At 38.4% G+C, this 23,400-nt stretch overlaps 2 protein-coding genes across 2 annotated transcripts in view; both read right to left on the bottom strand.

Moving 5' to 3' along the window:
• The window catches only part of LOC5565155 (actin-87E), a 7,025-nt gene extending 3,759 nt beyond the window's left edge, over positions 1-3,266 (bottom strand). Inside the window, exon 1 of the mRNA XM_001649480.2 lies at positions 3,109-3,266. The gene's annotated coding sequence lies outside the window, so the exon portion shown is untranslated. The remainder of the gene's footprint in view (positions 1-3,108) is intronic.
• Positions 3,267-15,947: 12,681 nt separating this feature from the next.
• LOC5565156 (actin-87E) lies at positions 15,948-17,285 on the bottom strand. The gene is made up of 2 exons (XM_001649481.2): positions 16,761-17,285; positions 15,948-16,702 (listed from the first exon to the last, which is right to left on the bottom strand). The coding sequence occupies exons 1-2, from the start codon at positions 17,209-17,211 to the stop codon at positions 16,023-16,025; spliced, it is 1,131 nt and encodes a 376-aa protein (XP_001649531.1). The 5' UTR covers positions 17,212-17,285; the 3' UTR covers positions 15,948-16,022.
• Between the last annotated feature and the right edge of the window lie 6,115 nt (positions 17,286-23,400).

The following is a 23,400-nucleotide window of genomic DNA, read 5'->3' as shown; positions in this document are numbered from 1 at the left end:
TAAAGAGAAAGTAAACGAAAATAGCCTCTCGTAAATCTGTTGGACTCCAGCAAAAAATTGAGATTTTTGAAAGAGGCTTCTGAGGCATAATGTAAACTATATGCCTTCAAAATGCTGTATTTACTTGAAACTTTCAGCCAAACAAACAGCCATTATGCCGCCCCACACTTTGGACATACAAACTTTGTGGCATCTTCTTTCACAGCACATACGTCCTTAGCGTGAGAAACGGAGATTTTCATACAATGTTTGGTAACATGGTCTCGTAGTCGACACGTTGTCGCTGATATTCGGCAGCGCTTCCCTTCAACATTCACAACACGAGCGACCGAACGAATGTCGGAAAGAAAAATGTCAACTGAATGCCTCTGACCTCGAAGATATGCTAGGAAATGTTACGATTTCGTTTGTTTTTGTCATTTTTCATAGTAGGCGCTGCTTTCACTGTATGTGTGTCACATTCGACATAACAAACAAGATAAAACTATTCATGTTGTTGGGTTCCCGGCCATTGTGGCTTCGTCGGCCCTGAACCTTTTTGTGGAGTTCCTGAGAGTACTCTTAGGATGAAACTAAGAACTTGGGAAATGTCCATGGTAGAAACTAATTTGAATGCCACGGATACAGCCAAGCAAGCGAAAAGATTTATTAGACCCAGTCTGTCAAAAGCCCGGGCCATATTAAATCTTAATAAAAAGAATACCAGGGTAATAACCGGTCTGATGACTGGTCACTGCCCGAGCAGGTATTACCTTTACAAGATTGGAAAAATCCAATTCTCAGAATGTCGATTTTGTTTGAACGAAAACGAAACCGCTGAACACTTGCTTTGCAGCTGTGGAACATTGTTCAATCAAAGGTTGTCAATATTTGGAAAAGGGTTATTGGAGCCCTCCGAAGTTTGGCAATGCAATCCAAACAGGGTAATAAACTTTATAAAACGAGTTGAGCCTAGTTGGGATAACGTGCTCCATCAACCATTGTCCACCACATCTCAATTGTGAGAGGATATTTGATGAGCACAAAATTAAATATGGGTCATACCACAATATTCCTAATTATTGGACGCAGTGGGTAAAAGGCTCTACAGACAAGGAAAAAAAAATCATGTTGTTTTTGATCCAACATGTCCGAATTCTATGCAAAACGTATGATTTCTGCAAATGTCATCGTGTCATATGACATTCAATTGACAGCTTTTTGTGTTTGTCGATGTACATTGTACCGCTCGTGCTGCGAGTAAGAAGTGGCGGTAGTGGATGAATGCAGAAAAATGAAATTACTGCTGACCATGGCAACGAAACGAACGTCACGCAAAGTGTCGAATGTTTACAGCACTGATTTAGATCACTTTTATTACTTTTATTTTAAGGTCAACTAAATTAAATCCTTGAGATAGTTCTCTTTATCAGTCCTTATCGCTTCAAGTGATTTATCGTCAATCGGGAAACCTTCCAGATGATCTAAAAAAATCATATTTGCCATCGTAAGTGGAAAATGTTACATGTTTGAGAAGTAGTTAGCAATTTTTTAGAGTTTACAGCATGATTTGGAACGAAATTTTGATTCAGTTTCAAAAATGTGCGAATTTGTAAACTCTGACTATGATTGGCAGAACTCTTTGCTTCTTCACTTAAATCTTGAATTTCAGGCAAGTATAGAAATTGAAATTTTTCGATAAAATGTGAACAGTATTCATCAAACTTGTACTTATGTTCGATACAGTGGTTTTAGTGATTGTTATGAACATAATTTCAAAACATGCTTCCTAAGTAATTCATAGATCTCGCTTATGAAACTTATGATTTCGTTTTCAAAATGTTTAACGTTAAATGTTCAATGAAACCAAAATTTGATTGGTCAATACAGTCATGATTTATGGAAAACATAAATATGTTTAGCTTTGTATAGGAATTCTTAGCGATGTTTCCCAACGGGATCCTAGGAATTTCCAACGAAAATTGGACGAATTTTTGATACGAATTCATAATTTTATCGTTCGAAACGAAGATGAGCACCAAGCTAACTCTGAAAAGTGCTTCGCGGGCTACAAATGTGAAAATCCCTTGTCTAAATTGTTTGCTCGTTTCGATACAATTTTCCACATAGTCGTCATTATCTATTTCACCCAGTGTTGTGATCAATCACGTTGATAAGTTCACAAAAATCATTTGACTGCTGACCACGATAGCGAAACGAACGTCGCGAGAAATGTCGAATGTTTTCAACACTGATTTCACCTTTGGAAGGAAGCGCGCATTTCTGAGAAATTTTCGTCCTTCATTTCAAATTTAACCTATTTATTTGGAATAAAGTTTTGAATACACATATTCACCCTTCCTTTGCTCGTAGAAGCAACTAACGAAACTTGGCTTTCGCCAAAAAGTTCAACGAAAATTCGAAAGGACGAGTCCTGATAATTTACTTTTTTACTGCGGAAAATGCAATGTAAAAGTCTATTTTGTAGTATAACAACTGGCACTCCTTTCTCACTTTATCTATGCGTGAGGACATGGCCAGTGCAGTTATAAATCTTGCATACTTTGATTAGCCTACTATGCTTACACATTTATAAGGTGGAAAGTCAATCAGAAGCTTCACTCTAGATCGGTTCTCTGGGCCATACCAGTAATCGGCCTACTGAGATCAAGGATGTCGAAACCTATCACCATTTTTAGCGGTAAAGATAATCACGATTAGCTATTCATCTCAAGCAATCCAATTTTTGAGTCCGAACCATGTTCTTCACATCTGCACTCTGCAGTGGGATATTGATTTACTATCAATTCACCGTCAACTTCGTATGTGAACCACTTTTTGAAAAGAAAAGCTATCCCACAGGTTTCCACACAGAGAGAAATCTGCGCTATCACTGAAGCAAAGACAGCAATATCCACTTGGGCTCCATAACCCTGCTTCGGCGCTACTGATAAGACACCACTTGAAGTTCTATTTCTATCACTGCCTAATTTTTCGATTCAACGTCCCCGTAGACACATCACGTGAATCACACTTTTCACCATCAAAATTCGCGCCACTGACTGACTGCCTGACTGACTGGATGGATGCCCTTATATGGGGATGGACTGGATGTAGAACTGGGCTCACCTCTTTGGTACAAACTTCCGACGAATACACAAGGAAGATAGGCGTTTTTTGGACACTCGACTACTCGGCGGCTCTCCGGTACACTACTGGCTAATTGGATTTGTAATAATCCAATATTTATACCCTCGCCGGGCAACCGTTTGGCCGTTGACTGTGTTGCTGGACGGACAGCTGGCCGGGCGTGCGCGATTTTCTCGTCGCGGCGCCCCCAGGTTCTAAGAGTGGACGACGAAAGTGGGTGTGGACACGAAGGAGAAAGAAAATTAGCATATTTCCCGAGACGACGACGCCGCCGCGTACGAGAATCGGAAAATAGTCGAAAAATTTCACTCGAACGACGACGCACATGCTCGAGATGGGAAGTGGCTTACTCATTTTTGTCGTAGGCTGACGACATTTCCTAGAAAGTCAAACATCAGAATGGGACATTCCCTAGAAATGAACATTCTCCAGAACGACATTCCCCGGTATCGTTTATACAGTCAACTCTCCATAACACGATATTGAAGGGGCCATCGAGTTAGAGAAAACAAAATCAGTGCAACTGGGATTCTAGGGACCATCGAGCTAGCCATGCAAATCAACTTTTACCATGGTTCTCTAACTCGATATCGAGTTAAGAAATATCGAGTAAGGGAGAGTTGACTGTATATATTTTTAGAGCAAAACAAAGTTGGTTGTACTTACTTTTTTTGTCGTAAAAAATAAGTTACCGTCAGACGGGGCTACATTTGCCCAAAGGCGAGGCTACAAAAATGTCTAAAAACACATGCTTTTTTACATCAAACTAAATTGCACTTTACAAACAGCTCCAGCGTAATGGCCCATATATTTTTTTTTAATTTTTTCATACAAAAAGAGTTTTGGAGAGAATCGGCGATTTTAACCTTACGTTATAAATGGAACGAGCACTTGCACAGTTACTAAGGCTGATACAAATATTAATTTTCTTTTATGTCCGAGACCACTTGGAAGGTACGAGGGGGGGGGGGGATAAAAATAAATAAGGAACAAAAGAATAAAAATGAAAAAAAAGTTTTTTTTTTCGAATTTTTATTTTTAACGATGGTTGTTAAACTTTTTCCAATCGTCATCAGCGCGTAATGGATTGTATGCTCAGAGATCTGATCGGAGTTTGCTGCTTCGTCTATATGGACGATATAATTATATTTTCTACCTCCCTTGAAGAACATCAACTTCATCTTGACATGATTATGAAGCGATTAAAGGAGGCCGGACTAAAGATTCAGCTTGATAAGTGTGAATTCTTTAGGAATGAAGTTCAATTTTTAGGTCACACGGTCACCAAAGACGGAGTGTTACCAAACGAGGACAAAATAAAAATCATAAGAGAATGGCCAATACCAAAGAATGTCAAAGAAATTAGACAGTTTCTGGGAACTTTGGGATACTATAGAAGATTCATCAAAGATTTCGCTAAACTAGTGAAACCTTTGACGAACTTACTTCGCAAAGACACCGAGTTTGAAATCACTCCAGAAATGGAGGAATGTTTTCAAAAATGCAAGGAAATCCTTATTAGAGATCCAATACTTATCTACCCAGACTTCGAGAAAGAGTTTATTTTAACGACCGATGCGAGCGATTACGCCATTGGAGCGGTACTTTCTCAAGGAACACTTGGGAAAGATCGGCCAGCAGCATTTGCATCTAGAACTTTAAACGTAACAGAAGAAAGATACAGCACAACGGAAAAAGAACTCTTGGCAATCGTTTGGGCTGTAAAACACTTCAAATCTTATTTATATGGTCGCAGATTTAAGCTGGTAACAGACCATAAACCTTTGATATACTCACTAACTAATTCGAACGATAAAATTGTAAGATGGAAGTTACAATTGGGTGAATTTAATTACGAAATCGTCTATAAACCCGGAAAGCAAAATGTCGTAGCGGACGCTTTATCGAGAATACAGGCGAACGAAGAATTAAACGTGAATACAGCGGATACTGATGAAGACTTGGAAACCATTCATTCCGCAGATACCAGTGACGATTACTTTATAAAGTGCACGGAAAGACCGATTAATTTTTTCAAGACTCAACTGTTATTCAAAATTTCCAGAATTAAAACAGATTCTCATGAAGCAGTTTTTCCAAAATATAACAGATACATCATATCCCAACCGGGATACACGGAAGAGGATATGGTGAATGTATTTAAAAGATGCCTTAACCCTAATGGAATTAATTGCATAAAAGCCCCTGTTTCCCTTCTACAGCTTATTCAGGAAACATACAAAAATCATTTCTCTGCTAATAAATTATACAAGGTTTTCATTTCAGAGACACTGTTGGCAGACGTCAGAATGGGCACCGAGCAGGACGAATTGATCGAAAAGACCCATGAATATGGACATCGTGGATTGAAAGAAAATAAAAGACAGATTCTCCAAAACTACTTTTTCCCCGAGCTAGAAAGAAAGCTCAAAATTTTTATAAGCTCTTGCGACACTTGCAAACGTAGCAAGTATGATCGCAATCCTCCAAAATTAATACAAAAGAGTACTTTTGGTGACACTGTCTTTGATAGAATTCACATCGATGTATTTTTCATGAAGGGACAAAAATGGCTTACTATAGTGGATTCGTTCTCGAAATTCGCAAACATAATTTCGATACAAACTAGAACCATAGTTGATATGAAAAGGGCAATCACCGAACACATTAGACAGTTCGGAAGGCCGAAAACTATAGTATGCGATCAAGAACCTTCATTTAAATCCATTGATTTCATCGGGTTCCTGAATGACTTAAATATTGAAATCCACCATGCGAGTAGCTCTTGCTCAAATGGAATTGTCGAGAGATTTCATAGTACTCTAATCGAACTTTATCGGACTCTCCATTCAAAATTCAAAGATCTCAGTCTTAACGAAATAATGAACGTTTTGGTCGACATCTACAATAATACATTTCATTCGGCTATCAATCAAAAACCACGGGAAGTAGTCTTCAACACATCGAATTTAACCAATCAGGAAGAAATAGCAGAAAACTTCCATAAAATTCAATCAGCCGTTAAACTCGAGTTAAATAAGAGAAAAATATATCACGAGAAAAAATTCTCGGATAATGAAAGCCCTAAACAATTAAATCAAAACGACAAACTTTTTATTAAAAACAGTCAAAGGCTAAATAAAGATCAAGACCCGTATAAAATTTCAACAGTTAAAACCAATAATGAACTCACATACATAGATAGTAATGACATTAAAATACACAAAAATCGGATTAAACTATAAAAAAAACAACACATAAAACCCCAAAACCCATAACAGAATAAAATATTAAACAATTAAAATATATTCTTTTTCAGACTAATCCTCATCCACATGCTAAACGCGACCACATACAAGGAAATATCCAATAAAAATGGCATGGTCGCCATAAAAATAAAAACAGTGCGGATAAGGACAGGATTTGAGAGAACGTTACATAGGATTAATTTAGTATCTCTAGAGGATAACATTAAATACATCGAAAAGATCACTCACTCGTATAAAACCGTTGAACATTTAGAGCAAACCCTTCAGGAGAAGTTAACAATAGCTAAAGAAAAACTTTCTAGTTTGATCCCACGTAGGACAAAGAGAGCACTGATAAATGTCCTTGGAACAGCGATTAAATTTATTGCGGGGAATCCCGATAACGAAGATCTTGAGATCATACATGAAGGATTAGGAATATTAAAAAATCAGGAAAATAGGTTAACTCAAAATCAAATCAAGCAAATCCAAATTAATGAACTTTACAAAAACAAAATCAATAACATAACAGATTCTTTAAGGAAAATTAGTTCTACAATCTCTAGAGAATTCAACACAGTTCAAAACCTTAGATCAAACTTAGAGTTCATCAATCTCATTTGGAATACGGATAGAATAATTCACATTTTGGAATCTATAGAAGAACAAATAGAGTTCTCCAGATTAGGCCTCATAAACAAGAATATCCTTTCGTTAGAAGACAAACAGGCAATCGCAGGGAAACTTAGGAAGCAAAACATCCCACTTAACTATTTTGACGAAATCTTTCAGTTTTGCTCAGCAACTATCGGTATCAGCGGCGGACAGGCGATGGTACTTGTGAAGACACCGGTACTAGACGATAAGGACTACGACCTCCTGGAGCTTCACACGCTAAAGGTCAACAATTCGAGGATAGAAACTGACATAAACCTGGTGGCAAAGCACGGCAACCTGATCTACGCCCAAACGGAAAAATGCGACATTTGCGATGGTATCAAGCCCATTGAGGACGAATGCATCTATAATATCTTAACACATCAATCACCAAAATGCTCATTCGTAAGTACAAAACGAGGATTCCAAGCCAAAGAGATTACGGACAGCGTGATCCTAATTGACACAACAGAGAACATTGAGGTAAACGACTCATGCGGGGATTCAAGAATCATTACCGAACCAACAATAATAGAGATCGGGAATTGCACAATCAGAGCACGCAATTTCACATTCTCCGGTAAAATAGATGTCATAAGCCAAGACAACTACCTAATCCCAATTTACAGCAAACCTCTGCAGAAGCCAAACTACACATTCAAGGAAGAGGAAAACGTTATGTTGCGGATTCAGAATCTTGAAGAACTAAGCGAGATTCAACTTTCCCTTAACAGCACACATAAAAGGGTAACTTTTGGAGGCTTAGCCCTCCTGGTTTTAATATCTCTTTGGTTCGTCATTGTTTTTCTTTACAAGACAACTCACAACAAGGATGCCAAGGAAAACCACGTCGACGCTCTGCTGCTTAGAACAAGGAATCTAGGAGAAGTAGAAGCAACCGATGGTCCAAATACTCAAACAACAGGAAAGGATCCCGAGAAGAAGCGGTTGAAACTCATCCCAGAACCAAGGTTCGAGCTCCTGAAACATCAAACGAGGACGCTTGATACTTGAGGGGGGAGGCGTTAGGAACAGAGTTGCCCACGTGCCAGCCAATCAGAACGAACCATCGATCGGCCCATCGATCGATGCAACATAGAAGTGATGACCCAGCGGATTATCGAGGTGCGATGGCAACATGCACCCAACCGACGAGAACGACGACGGATCGGAAGGTGTCGATGCAGACTTTGACCGGGACCGTTTTGCTGAGTCGATAGGTTTAGTCAATAAAAGGTTTAGCGGTAGGAAAATTCAATCAGTTCCGAGTGTGAAGTGATTAATATTTGTTGTAACTTAGTTTAATAGTGAAATAAAATTATTTTTTTATCAAACTCTGATCCTTCAGAGCATTTCTTGTATATGAGAAAACTGTATTCTGCAAAGGTGATCACAGGACTGCTGACTTCCATTCGGTGAATGTTTTGATTCATAATTCACTCACCAGGTGGTGCGCAGGCTCTAAAAAAAGTCGCATGTAGAAGTAGTATGTGAAATAAGTTTTCGGCGTTCAAATATTTGTTTTACTTGTCCAGTGATGAGAATCAATATTGTCGTCTTAGACAAAGTTGAACACCTACATGAACCCAGTTCGCCTAAAACCGTGTCTTAGAGTTGATCAGCTAAATGAGACCTACTTGTCGAAAACCTTATTAGTTCGAAAAACACTCTCAAGATAGCGCTAGTTGAGTCTAGTACACGACACTGAAGACGGTCTTACAGTTGAGGTCGAAATACGCGTATCTGTCAAAGGATACAAACTCTAGTGGAATTAAATGGTATAGTACTAAATTCGGTTTTTTCATCTACTTATAGGTATTCTACTAAACAGCTCGAAGATTTATTAAAAACTTGATGTTTTCCACAAAGTTAAACGTCTAAATGAGATCTATTGGCCTATAAACATATAAGTTTGGAAATCGTTCCAAAGATGCTTCCGTTCGGTAATTTTTTTTTGTTCACCTGTACGATGGAAACCCATCTTCAAGCTTCGGTGATTTGAAGTAAATGAAAATTTGCTGCAAAACCAGCAGCACGGTTGCTGCGATGAATTTTGGTTTTACCTGTGGCTGTGCCTAGCATGATGGACGATCGTGACGGAAGCATACCAGAGGCACCAACAAAAAAAAAAACATGTTTGCTCTATGGACCAATGCACGAGTTCACTAATTTGACGTTTGAGCGGTGCCGAATTCACTCGTTGCCATGGTCACGTAAATAACACGGCACCGCTAAAACGTCAAATAATGAACTCGTGCAACATTCTTGGTATCATCCCATTCGCTTTTTCATTCTTTCTTTTCTTTATTAAATCGTTTGAGTTGAAAAAATGTGTTAGTTATTGCAAAAACAATATTACAGTCCAATATTTCGCCGATCAAGCGAATCGGCCGCAACATCACCTATATTGATTTTCAGTTATGAGGATGTTAGAACCAATGGAGGGGGGGGGGGTGTAAGTGACAAAAATATAGTTTTGAAATAATCGACTTGGAAGTTTTCAAGATTTGTGTATATGGTCTTTCGATTCTGTTGCAGGGTTAGCGACGGAATTAAGATGAGTGCGAAAAAAGAATTGCGTTTCTGAGTTAACCTGTATGTTTTAAGTAAAGCTGAAAGTGGATTGTGGCTGCTCATTCAAGGATGAAAGATGACAACATTGGTGAGCTCGTTTCATGCTTTTGTTTCAAATCTGTAATATATGTATGACTCCAAATTTAATCGTTACAACAGTGGAGTATTAATATGATTTTTCAACAAACTATAAAAGGTTCGTCACTCTGAATGTCGGCATAAACTGTTGTAATAGTAGTTTACGGAACAAGTTGCAGAATGATGGTTTTTACACAGGGTGTCTACTCATTTACAGATTTGAAATTCGCTGATATTTCCAGGTTTTCCAGGTTTTAAAAATAATTGCAGGTTCAAGAAATTCTCCAAAATACATAAATGATTGACGAATAGTTATTTTTAGATGACTAAACATTTATTTTTAAAGATAGCCAAACTATGCTATGGAACACAAAAAAAAATAAATAATTTCAAAGCTTATGCTTGTTCTAAATGTGAAAACAACAAAGAAAAAAATCAAATGATTATTATCAAATGATCTGCCTCAAATCATCAACATCAGATATGGGAAAATATCTTATTTCTCTAGCAGACGTTTTGTATTTTTTTCTAGTTGATAGTAAAAAATATACTTAACAGGAACTACGATATGAGAGTTTGAATGTTTCTGTAGGAATGTTTCTAAGACTTTTTTTTTTCAATTCCTCTTAACATTGCTCGTTTGACTGTAGATTTCTTTCATAAATCACTCCGAAGATCTCTTTATGAGTTTGTTCTGTGATTTTTTATGAACTTTCTAAGTAATTCTTCATAAAATTTGGTTTTAACTACCTTCAAGAACTCAATTAAGAATTTTCCTAAGGATAACCATAGAAATTGCTTCGGAGATTTCATCAGGAATCTCTCCAAAGATTGTTCCAGGCATTTTTTAAGAAAGTCTTATGTTTTCCAGAAGTTTATCGATTGATTTCCGTGGGATTTATTCCTTCTACAGTTAACTCTCCCTTACTCGATATTGAAGGGACCATCGAGTTAGGGAGGTATCGAGTTACAGAACACAAAATCAGTGCAATTGCTATCCAAGGGACCATCGAGTTAGCCATGAAAACCAACTTTTACTATGGTTCTCTAACTCGATATCGAGATACCGAATATCGAGTACGGGAGAGTTAACTGTAATATAAATTGTTTTTTTTTTTCAGAAATTGAATTTTTTTTCGGGAATTCCTCCAAATTTGTTTGAGAAATTCCCCAAGGACGTTTACAAAGATTTGTTACGGTGGATGTCTCCAGGGGAACGTCAAGGAAATTTGCAGAGTTTTTTCAAAATAATCTGCAAGGAACGTCTAATTTCATTCTAGAATAACCTCTGATGAATTGTGTGTGAGTTCTAAGTATGCCTTGATAAATTGATACTAGAATCTCTGAAAAAACTCCTGGATTCTTGATGAAAACCTTCCTAAGATTTTCTTGATAAATTGCTAAAATGACCTGAAAAAACATTCGAATCTCTGAATAATGTCCTACAAGAAAAAATATCTTTGCATGATCGGAGCAATAACTGTAATAATTACTGTAGTATTACTTCGTGAGAAACCTGAAAAGTTTCGAAGAATTCATGCAAATTTGGAAATTTTATTTAATTTTTTTAATGAAATGTTTGAACCACAGCAATAATAGTTTAATGAAATGGTTTAGAAAAATCGAGACAAATTTCTGGAGGAACTTAATGTCGAATGCCCGATTGAATTTATTGAGGAATTCTTGGAAAAGTTTATAATCGATTTCATCGAATAATGCCTGAAGGAATCTGAGCAATTCCTAAGAGTAATCGTGGATGAATTTCTAAAAGATTCCTTATGAAAATGTCTGGAACAAATGAGAAAAAAAAATCGGTGTAGGAATTTATTAGGGTTTCTTGGAAAAAAGTCGAAACATTTTTATTTAACTCTGGAATAAACCTTTATGAACAACTGGAGAAAACGGTGAAAGAATCAGTAAAAAAAAACATCTGGAGGATTTTTTCAAAGTAATCTTCAGGAAAATTACTGGAGGTAGTAGCGTTGAAGTGCTCTAGGATCAAATTCTGAAGAAAATCGTCTAAGCATACATTGAAAAATCGCTTATATTATCCCTGGAGGCGTTCCCAAACATTCCACCAGGAATCTCTGGAGAAATCACTAAAACTCCGGAAGCATTCCTTTGGATCTGAGAAAAATATTATTGAGAACTTGTGCATTAGTCTTTTGTAGTATAGACGAAAAAAACATGTTTACAAACTGAAAAATTTAAAATGTTCTCATCTATGCTTCACATGCTCATGAGCGACACCCAACTGGAACTGGGAACTGTACTTGCCTTTGCAAATTTGGCAATCTCTTCATTTTATGCTTCCTTTTCTAAACATGTTTTATGCTGAAAGAATAAGAACCATAAACAAATTGCAGCACTTAACATTTCAAATAGCATTTTGATAGCGGCGCAGCCGAAAAATTTTTAGATTGAAGGGAATTTTTGTTACGAAAATTATATATTCTATCATGTATTACTGCTTCAAAATAATTTCCCTGACTGTAGCCGAGATTCTCTGAGAATTCCATGTTTTCTCCAGGTTGAATAAAATTCCCTGATAATTCCAGGTTTTCCAGGTTTTTGCAGGTAGTAGACACCCTGTTACAGCATGAGTCGTAAATTTATCCTACGAGGCTTGCCGAGTATGATAATTACGACTAGTGCTGTAAAAATCGAGTTCTGCAACGAGTTACGTACAACATTTTTTGCAATTTCGTAGAAGACCACTTGAGGGTATCAGAAATTATATCGGAATGTGTTCACCATTATTTTACAATTTCTGAAAAATTGTGGTGTTATGATTCATTACGCAACTCAAAACAGTTGCGTAATGAGAAAGCGTTGCGTTTCAGTTAGGTAATGACTATTCTCACACTGCATACTTTAGTGCTGGAAAGTAGGCCGTTTCAAGACAGACTGGCGTGATGAAAAACAGCCTATTATGATGAGAAATTGCAAAAATAAATTATTTATGTTTTACACATTTTTTTTTCAAACTACTCCTGTTACTTTATTTTTGTTATTAAAAAAAGCTTTGAATGATTCGACACTATAAGTGTAGACTTGCAAAAGGTTCACTTTATTCAACAAACTTTGAATGGTTCGCCAATGTAACTGCCAGTATAAGAGTGTTCTGTGATGGTCAAGCCAATCGAGGTTTTTTTTTATATGAGTAAAATGTGGTAACACATGCTTTCATCTTGAGATCTGTAGGAATGTTGCGTTTAGTTATTTGGTCAACAAGCTTTGAATGGTTCGTCTTTTTAAGGGTCGACATTATTTTCTTCTACTTGGGAATTTTCCATATCAATTGAAATTATTATATTTGTTATCATTAAAATAATCCAGGGTTCCTCAACCAGTGGTCCGCGGACCCCTTGGGTGCCGTGCCGACTTCTTAGGGGGCCCGCGAAGCCATTGATGATAAGTTTTTTGGAGATTGATGAATAAATGTAAAAAATATCTTCGCTTGCTTCAGATTTTCAAAACTAAAAATATTTTTAAAAAATTACTAAATTTTGTTTTTTATCTACACAATTACTAACATACTTGTAATATAATTTTGTCTGTTGAAGAATACAAACCAAATTTTACCTCACCGGCATTTTATTAACATTTCTTCTAGTGTGAACTTGAGAATAAAACTACTATCGTTCCTAAGATGGAAAATGTCTTAGAAGTTGATTGGCGATTTATTGACCATACTGGAAATTGCTCACTATTTCCACACAAACCACAGGAGTAATTTTCTAGAATCCATCACCACTCATGAGATTTCCTATTAATACCTGGTGTAATGATCGTCGGAAGATGTCTGCGTAGAAACTTGACGAATATCTGGCCAGATTTTTGAAAACAATTCTTCCAAAAGCAGTAAGTTCACTCCTTATAAATCTATAAGCAAGTTTCTAAAAATATTCAAAGCAGCTTGCAGAGGTGATATTTATTGGCTACTCAAACTATCTTTTGAAAATGTATTGGCTAGCTCATGAAAGCGGAATCTGGTGAAATTTTGAAGATAACTAAAAAAAATCTTCCAAACCTTATCTCAAAGAAATTATCATTTTACCCCTGAAAATATTTTGAAAAATCGCTGGCTTCTCAACAACCTGATTTTGGTTAGATTTTGTAATATCCTTTTTAAAAGTTTCTTTTAGAATTCTTAGGATGATATTTAGTAGACTCCTGACAAGATATTCAGTGGATCCAGAATATCTCGGTAGGATTCTCGCATTATCTGTGATGGAATACAGACTTTGAGTGGTATGTCAAGAATACCTTTTGATTCATAATAATATCTTCAAAAAGGTTGGGAAACACTGGTCTAATCGCTTATCAAAGTGAATCCTGTGACTCAACAATCCTCCCCATTAAAAAACATCCTTCATCTCCGTAGAGATGCAGAGGTAAACACGGTCTCCAAATAGCAAAGGTTACACACTAACATTCCTTCCCTCAATCCCACCTGAATAAATAGAGACACTGAATTATGCAGAATGAATAAGATTATGGCACACCTCAGCCGAATTTCGAATCAATCACAGAATGGCAACCATTGATATGTGTAGTCAGTCTAAGCTAAACTAAGCCTTTTCTTGTTTAAGCTAAGTATGCTGTTTCGCTCAAGAAAAGTAAAGAAATTTCTTGACTGAATGGGTCAAGAAATTTCCTACAGAGAGCTCCATTTGAAATGACATTTCTTCTCATCTGCGTACTGCGATCAAAGAAACGTGATTTTCTTGATCATTTCTTGGAAGAAATTTCCCACGCATCGAGATAGGCGATTACTTTTCTTGTCAGCAGCAAATCGGCCTTTACGTTCGAATGCTCTTTCGGCTGGAAACCGTTTTGCATTTACGACCGTTTACGCCAGCAAAATCAAGTGGGCTATGGATTCGAACGAATAGGATTCGGTCGAAAGTTGGATTCGTCGTAAACATGAATAAGGGTGAATAACTGCACAGTTAGTGCATAACAACTGCAGCAGAGATATTCGAAGACGTATCATTGCCGGAAGTCGTGCTTACAACGGACTCCACAAGTCCTCGCGGTCTGGTAAACTTTCGTGCTGAATGTATCATGCACAAGACGCAGATAAGACCAGTAGATCTCTACCGGCATGAGACGTGGACAATGCTCGAAGAAGACCTGCAAGCGCTAGAAGTTTTTGAACGACGAGTGCTTAGAACGATCTTTGGCGGAGTATGTGAGAACGGTGTATGAAGGACAAAAATGAATCACGAGCTTGTGCAACTCTACGGTGAACCCAGTATCCAGAAAGTCGCCAAAGCGGGAAGGGCACGATGGGCGGGACACGTTGTGAGAATGCCGGACAAAAATCCCGCAAAAATGGTGTTCACCTCAAATTCGGCCGGTACAAGTCTAAGGGGAGCGCTACGAGATAGGTGGTTTGACCAAGTGGAGCAGGAGTTTGGAAGTGTGGGGCTAGCAGCCATGGGCCGAGTTAGTAGGCGTGACATTGTTAGTAAGTAAGTAAGTAACGCTACCTCGTGACCAGAATAATTGCACATGCTTTCATCGAGGAAGGGAAGGAATGTTATGGTGACATCCATTGTTACTAAAAACCGAGTATACCTGTGCATCTTCATGTTTGTCACGGAAAGGCGTTTTAGGTTCATGTCGGTAATGATGCAATTGAAATATGAATTATGGTTCGCCGACACTTGGAGTGTCGAACTAGTCATTGTACGCATAGATCGCACTTATTTGAAACAAAAGCATGAAACGAGCTCACCAATTAATAATCCTTCGTCGACAGGGTAGCTCTTAATCGCTTTAACTTTTCATCACATTCACTTTTCACTCATCATCAACGGCTATACGAATAACATACCGACTTGCTCGCCACACAAGAGCATGCAACAGAATCAACAGACCATACATTACTACTCAATATTAGTCGACCGATGTGCAGAAAACCGATTGAGATTACTTTATTGAATTAAAAACATATATACACAAGGTGTTCACTTTATAAAATGAACAGTATTTATGTGTTAGTTTTTAAGCGAAAATTCGAGTTTTAACGCCAAAGTGATCCATAACCTTGTGTGACCCTAAAATCTCGCTTCTTTTTACTGGGAAATGTCATTTCTTCTTTCTGTAGAATGTCAGTTTGTCTGTGCAATGCGTTTCAAGGAAATGTCATACAATCGACCTCGTTATCAGATACCTGCCCATAGATTAATGGTATCATCTGAATGGCCCTGTTCGATTACGTGCTATCACTTGACTGGGGGATGCCTTATATGGAGTGGTTCAGTCTTCAAATAAACTTTTTATTACCGAACAATTTTATCAGAGTTGTGTAACACCAAGAAGGGTTTAGAAGCACTTGCGGTGAACGATTCCGGGTCCGGCTTCGTCGTATTCCTGCTTGGAGATCCACATCTGCTGGAAGGTCGACAGGGAAGCCAGGATGGATCCACCGATCCAGACGGAGTACTTACGCTCTGGTGGGGCTACGATCTTGACCTTGATCGAGGTGGGAGCGAGAGTGGATAATTCGCGCTGCATACGGTCGGCGATTCCGGCGAACATGGTTGATCCTCCGGATAGGACGGTATTGGCGAACAGATCCTTACGGATGTCGACGTCGCACTTCTTGATCGAGTTGAACACGGTTTCGTGAACTCCCACCGTTTCCATTCCGATGAACGACGGCTGGAAGAGAGTTTCCGGACAGCGGAAGCGCTCGTTTCCGATGGTAATCACCTGTCCGTCGGGGAGTTCGTAGGATTTCTCCAAGCTGGAGGAAGAAGCGGCGGTGGCCATCTCCTGTTCAAAGTCCAGGGCGACGTAGCACAGCTTCTCCTTGATGTCCCGAACGATTTCCCGCTCGGCGGTCGTGGTGAAGGTGTATCCTCGCTCGGTCAGGATGGTCATCAAGTAATCGGTGAGATCGCGACCGGCCAGATCCAGACGCAGGATGGCATGTGGCAAGGCGTAACCCTCGTAGATGGGCACGGTGTGGGAGACACCATCTCCGGAGTCCAGCACAATACCTGAGGAATCGAAATCACTTCAGTCAATCTAGAAATCATCCCGATCTCGCATTCTTACCCGTAGTTCGTCCTGAAGCGTACAAGCTCAGCACGGCCTGAATGGCCACATACATGGCGGGGCAGTTGAAGGTCTCGAACATGATCTGGGTCATCTTCTCTCGGTTGGCCTTGGGGTTCAGTGGGGCCTCGGTCAACAGAACCGGGTGTTCCTCCGGAGCCACTCGCAGCTCATTGTAGAAGGTGTGATGCCAGATCTTCTCCATGTCGTCCCAGTTGGACACGATTCCGTGCTCGATCGGGTACTTCAGGGTCAGGATGCCTCGCTTGCTCTGGGCCTCGTCACCGACGTACGAGTCCTTCTGTCCCATGCCGACCATCACACCCTGGTGCCGGGCACGGCCCACAATCGAGGGGAACACGGCCCGGGGAGCATCGTCCCCGGCGAATCCGGCCTTGCACATTCCGGATCCATTGTCGATGACCAACGCGGCAATTTCGTCGTCGCACATTTTCCGTTCGATTCACTTCCACGAATGAGCCCAAGATTCACACCTAAACGTCGACTAAAGCACGGCGCAGCCATCGATTGGTCATTTATAGTGTATAGATAAGATTCGAGGCTGGTTTTATCAGTTTTGACGGGGCTCAATTGCTGCGCGGAGATATGAATCAGTCGGCCCACCGGGACGTCATAATAGGTTGACGGCGACAATACTTCCCATTTTTGGAGTTTTGCAAACCGACCGTTCGGCGAGTGACCGACCGGCAGTTTTTGTGTGTGTAAGCCAAGAGATGCGATGGAATTTCGACACGTAGGTGGATGGTTCGCGCTCACGTTTCTTACCCAATCTGGACCGATTCGGTGGTCGGTTATCAAGACGTTCGATTGACACAGTGGCTCAGGTTGCTGTATTCGTTGGATTTTATTCGGTTTATTTTAAACTTAATAACTTAAAACCAGTGTTGATAGACTCACACTCAAAATCTCAATCAATTCGCTCTCCCGTGAGAGAAAACTCATTAGAGATCTGCTTCGCAAATCTCACGCTTGAGATTTTGATGCAAAATCAACTCAATCAACTCAAACCGTAAAAAATTATTCAGCCGCAAAACCCGGCAAAAACTCGTGAAACCCGAATGTTGTTGTTTACGTTAGAAAGGATTACTATAATTTTACCAGACTAACAAGAAATTATTGCCGTTTGTGAATAAACTGTGGAAATACGAGACAATGAGTCAAAAAGGTGAGCCAACTCATCCATGATTTTTTGACTGCTGAGTTACTTGATTCACAATTCACACATGAAAAATCTCAAGCGTTTTAAACATTTAACGACTTATGCTCGATATATTTTTGTCTCATTCTCGACTTACTCATGGCATGTTATCAATTGAAATAATTTGACAAAGTTGTGATTTCTGCATTTATATATCTAGTGGCAGAGGCAATGATGTGTTATGCTCATAGAAGCTAAAAACATTTCCTTACGAAAAGATATAGAACCGAGTCGAGAATCAAACCCAGACATCATCGGCATATGTTTGCCTTATAGCCGTGTCCATGAAGATGTGTTGAACAAAAATATAATTTTGAATTTTAAAGGACACGAAAATGATGAAACACTGACGTACCGGTAGACGGGGTATCTTTGATAATGCGACACCACATACTAAACCAAATAGCATAATTTCTTTTAATCGGTTAAGTAAAACGAATGCAAAACTAAAGAATATTAGTATGACACTTCATGTAAGAGCTGTTTTCATTTGAATTGAGAACATTTGAGGCTTTATAAACGAATTTCAAAAATTGAAACGATTTTAGCATTGAAACGTGTACAAACTATCTGTTCTACGATCACTATTTAACGTAGTTTTGAATAGTTGGCCACTTATCTTTGACAGCCTAATTATCATAGAATACTGGGATAGAAACTGGGACCATTTTTGTAATCTAAGTCAGACATTTCCATATAACGTCAAACGCCTAGAGGTATGTAATGCCCTATAAATGTTACGAAATTCATTCAATTTTGTTCGATTTATACTCCATTATCAAAGTTACCCCAAAACAGAAAGCCGACTTTTGATTATACACACTTAAATTATTTTACGGATTCCTGTAAAATCTCAACAGCTGAACATTAAGAGCGGTCCGGTTCCTACTAAAAGTGTTTAAAATCCACACAATCAATTAGGATTCACAGGAATTTGTTTACATAAACTTAGTTTTGGAAAGGCATTGTGACAAGAACTATTTTACTTCATCAGTTTTACCTTATGTTACCAACAGAATAATAATTCAAAATCATTTGAAGAATATTCTGTAGGTATCCGTATATGTACACGATGAATGGAGGTCGAAAGACGAATGGTGACGTGACGATATATTACAAAGCATTAGGAAACCCAAATCAAAACGTTGCTCGATGATTCTCGAAACATTCTCGACTGACTTTCGAATCACAAAGGACTTTTATTTTTGCTTACCTACTTTTTTCGACTCAATTTCATTCAAAGCTCATTTTTGACTCATTCATAGCTCATTCTCGACTTACTGAATTATTCTCACCAAACATGGCAAAATTCACTCACTCACCCGAACGCCCTAACGCTAACGTTAAAAAATAGCAAAGTATCTGCTGCCACCGAATGTTCAGTGACAGCTAAACGCTACACTATGGGCGATCAGGTGGCCAATAATCGAAAAAATGACTTGTTCTGATAGGTTTTCCTTGTACATCATTCCATAGTAAACACTTCTATTAAGTTATTCCTGGAATATCAGGGCAAGATCTTTTATATTTTAATTGATACAGTATGTCAAAGTTAGAGTTGTTAAGAAAATTTAAGAATTCAATGGAAATACAAGGTACACATTGAATACAATATACTGCATAATCGTAATATTTTATACAGATCTTTATACATTGTCCGAAAGCTTATTCAAAAAGCTATCTAAGAAAAATAAAATGAAATAAAAATTCGTACTTTAGGTTAGAAAATGCGGGGAGTGCACTGAAGAAAATATATTTGATTTTATATCGAAACTTCACACATCTCATACTTTTTTGTCCCAAGTTGTCCCAGGCTAAAATTTATTTCCAAGGATACTTTGAGATGCAAACTAAAGGATCGTGAAGAATTTGGCTGCACAAATTTGCACTTTTTTGATTTGGGGCTTTTCGAATTTTTCCAATATTTTTAGCCGTTTCCTATTAACAACAGCCAAAAAATAATTCAGAGAATAAAAGAATATTGCTAAATCATTCATATCATCATTTCTATATAAGTTCTAACATTTATAATGGTTTGTACAACGTTAATCGCATAAATGGCTTATATGCATCATTATTACCACAACTTATTGTTTCGCTATAGGCCCTATTCAAAAGTTAGTCTCGAAAACTTGTTTTTGAAAATAAAACATCAAATTTGTATCACTAAACTCATAAATACGACATGAGATGGAAAAAATATTTTTGGCCGCAAGTCTGTATGGGAACCGCCCATAGTGCGCTACTAGGGTGAGCGCAATCCCTACGAATCGAAAGACTCACTGAGCGGAGAGAGAACCGATCCGTTCTTAAATGGGAGACACGAAAGAACACGTTCGCCTTTTTAATTAACTGAATGCATTCAGCGGAATGCACGGATTTCGCGCTCAATGCGCTCGTGCGGAATCGGAATGTAAATAATCATTCGCTACAGCAATAGGATGCCTTCGGCACACTGAGTCCGTAGTGAATCATTTTTAGAAAAGACAATTTACACCGACTTCAGTCAAAGGCTACACAGAGTGAACAATCACGAACATTAGGCAACGTACAATACTTAACACCCAGTGATTTTTTTTTTGTTCGACGAAAAGTTTCCACCGACTGGAGCGGGAATCGAACCCACGCTTCATGTCGCAATACGCCTGAACGACTGACGCCGCTAACCGCACGGCCACGAAGCCCACATTCTGTTGTCGTTTTTGTCTAACTTGTCCCTCGGCGAACAAGTAGAAAGCGCATTGGAAATTGAAACACTCAGCTTGTTTGAAGAAACGGCAACCTCGCTCTTGACTGTGTCTCAAAGTGTGCGAAGGGAACGCAATAATCGAATGAGTGTTTCCCATTGCGAGTTAATGTTTTTTTTTTTTATCATTTTAGGAGTATCTCACACTCCAATCTCGCGAGAGCAAACTCTTTCGTGCTTGAAATTTTCACTCGTGATCACTCAATTGTGTTCATGATATTAACAATGATTCAGTCATAAAATCAGTCGGAAATCTGACCAAACCTAATGTTATTGTTAACAAAGGTTTTTCATAATTTTAGCAAAAGAATAAGAAATCACTGCAAAATATGAGAGTACTGTGACGTAATTTTCGCATGAATCCGTGACTTCATTTGTGTATCATCCTTTATTGCACTCTTATTTATTCATTCAGATTCGAATGCTTTTGATACTTTGTCAAAGCTGAAATTATCACTGAATCTACAAAATTCAAACAACTTTTTTCATTGTTTACCATTTTTCTGGACATGAGAACTCCTGGAGTTTGGCTGATTTTTTATGTAAAAAACATCCGTTTCAAAATAATTCTGAACTACCCAAGTAACCACTAGCCCACTAATTCGCTTTGTTGGCCTCATAGGGCTATTATATGGCTAGTATAGGGCATGTCAGCTGTATGACAGCCCTGGTGAAGGTCTGAGTGACTATTTTAACTCGATAAAATTAAAGTATTATCTCATTTTCAGTGCAAGCATTAGCATTAAGCTTTTCGCACAAATTCATTACAGTCCTAGACCATTGTATTAGGATTGCCTTTTTCCCGTTCGTTACCAAAGTCAGAAATTTGAGAATAACCTCTAACTCTTAGACAAGATTCACGCATCCTACAATAGTCGAGAGCTGTCCTGGCCACGTCCTTGCGAAAGCTGGGGGAAATGGGAAAGGATGGTTGATTGAACACCTACTTAAGAAAGATGCAGAGAACTCTACGACCTCTCATAGGTGTTACGGGATGTTATGGAATGTTGATGGAAAGGGTAGTGCCATAGGATACGTTCGGTAGACGTTCTGGCCGATAAATGTTTAATATTTACGCATTTTGATCATGCGCTGCTTCACACGTCGGAGATAAAATAAAAACGGGTTCGATTACTACCACAGAGCACTCTCCTCAAGCAAAAGCATGCAAATCGAGAAACAGTAAGAAAACAAAACTCAACAGATCTTCAGGTATAATCTTCGAGAAGAAAAAAAAACACTGTTGTTACTTTGAAAAACATGTTTCCACAGAACGTTTGCACATGTCAAGGCACCATCCGCGTAGGGTAGATGTACCAATAGTGGAGGTACTAAGCGAGATTGAACTTCATTTAACTACCTTAATTCAAGAAGCGCAATTAATGCACATGTTGATGTTGTAACGGGAAGTAACGACCATTGACTTAATGAGAAAAATGATTTCATCGCAGTAATCCACGGCATGTCAGTGAAAAATAATACCTCCACTATTGGTACGCTGTTCCTTTAGTTGCGGTATTTTTTTAATTTGTGTTCCTATAGTTGCGGTATCCGTTGTTTTCTTATGGGATCCTCCACTATAGGAACACTTTACCGCAACTATTGGTACAAGCAAGAACAGTTTTAGCAAATTTAGTGATTTTTCATCAGTTTTCAAGCAATTTGGACGCTCTTTTCAACTATTCCGTGTATAAACAAGCCAATACGTCGATTGGCAGTGTCGGTTCTGTGGTTAATGCAATAAAATCAGTGAAAACGGCACTACCGCAACTATAGGAACACCCACAACTAAGGGAACACTTATCCTATCTAATTTTCACCAGCTGAATTGAAATAACGCGAAACACGAGGTAAACGTAACACAAAATTCAAAACGCGCACGGCTTGCTGCGATTCCATTTCATTTTCGGTGCAAGCATCGCTTCAAATTCCGGTAGGCAGATATAGATTTATCAACACTGCTTACTCACGACATACATCCAACTCAGTTTTTTGGCTTATACTCGATTAATTTTTGACTCATTCTCTATTCATTCTGAGCTCACTATTGATCCACTCTCAACTTACTTACTAGTTGAATAGTTACTAGAATTTATTCTGGACTCATGCTCAGCTTATGCTTATTGTCGATTATGTTTCTTTATATTCCATCGATTCACTCACTTTTGAAATTCCTAAAAGAAACATAGTTTAAGACTTATCACAATTGAAAACATTATTTGAATTTTCATATTAAACGCAAAACGTCGCTCCAGGCTACATTGCCACATTGTGTCAAGAAGTTAAATTGGTATTTTGCCAAAGCTTTGAACTATTTTTTGTATTTATTTTCGATTATGTATGGACTCACTTAGAAAATCTGGAATATTCCAGACAAATCTGGAAGGTTGGCAACGCTGTCTATATGTACAGGATGATGTATGTGTCGAATGTACATCTCATAAATCCAAATGAGGTTCAGCAGATTGCGAAACAGGGTTGCCATTATGTTAAACTAATCTGACATTGCCAGATTTTCATTCGAGAAAAAGACACACTGCTCATTTTGCCATAAAATCCAGTCAGATTTCACAGCAGTAAATAAAATATTTAAGGATTACACATACAGCGGCGTAGAAATCAGGAAACGGGAACACTCGTATTGCAGACGCAACACGAATATTCAACAAGCCTTG

Source organism: Aedes aegypti, chromosome 1, assembly GCF_002204515.2.
Source record: "Aedes aegypti strain LVP_AGWG chromosome 1, AaegL5.0 Primary Assembly, whole genome shotgun sequence".
NCBI classification, from domain to species: domain Eukaryota; kingdom Metazoa; phylum Arthropoda; class Insecta; order Diptera; family Culicidae; genus Aedes; species Aedes aegypti.
The sequence above is the reverse complement of the archived record's forward strand: the minus strand, read 5'-3'. Positions and strand labels throughout refer to the sequence as shown.

What these genes read in the sequence shown, in the direction of transcription:
- LOC5565156 (XM_001649481.2), bottom strand. Translation starts at nt 17,211, where the DNA reads ATGTGCGACGACGAAATTGCCGCGTTGGTCATCGACAATGGATCCGGA. An exon ending in CGCTTCAGGACGAACTACGG is followed by an intron (nt 16,703 to 16,760) that starts GTAAGAATGCGA and finishes TCGATTCCTCAG; the next exon opens with GTATTGTGCTGGACTCCGGA.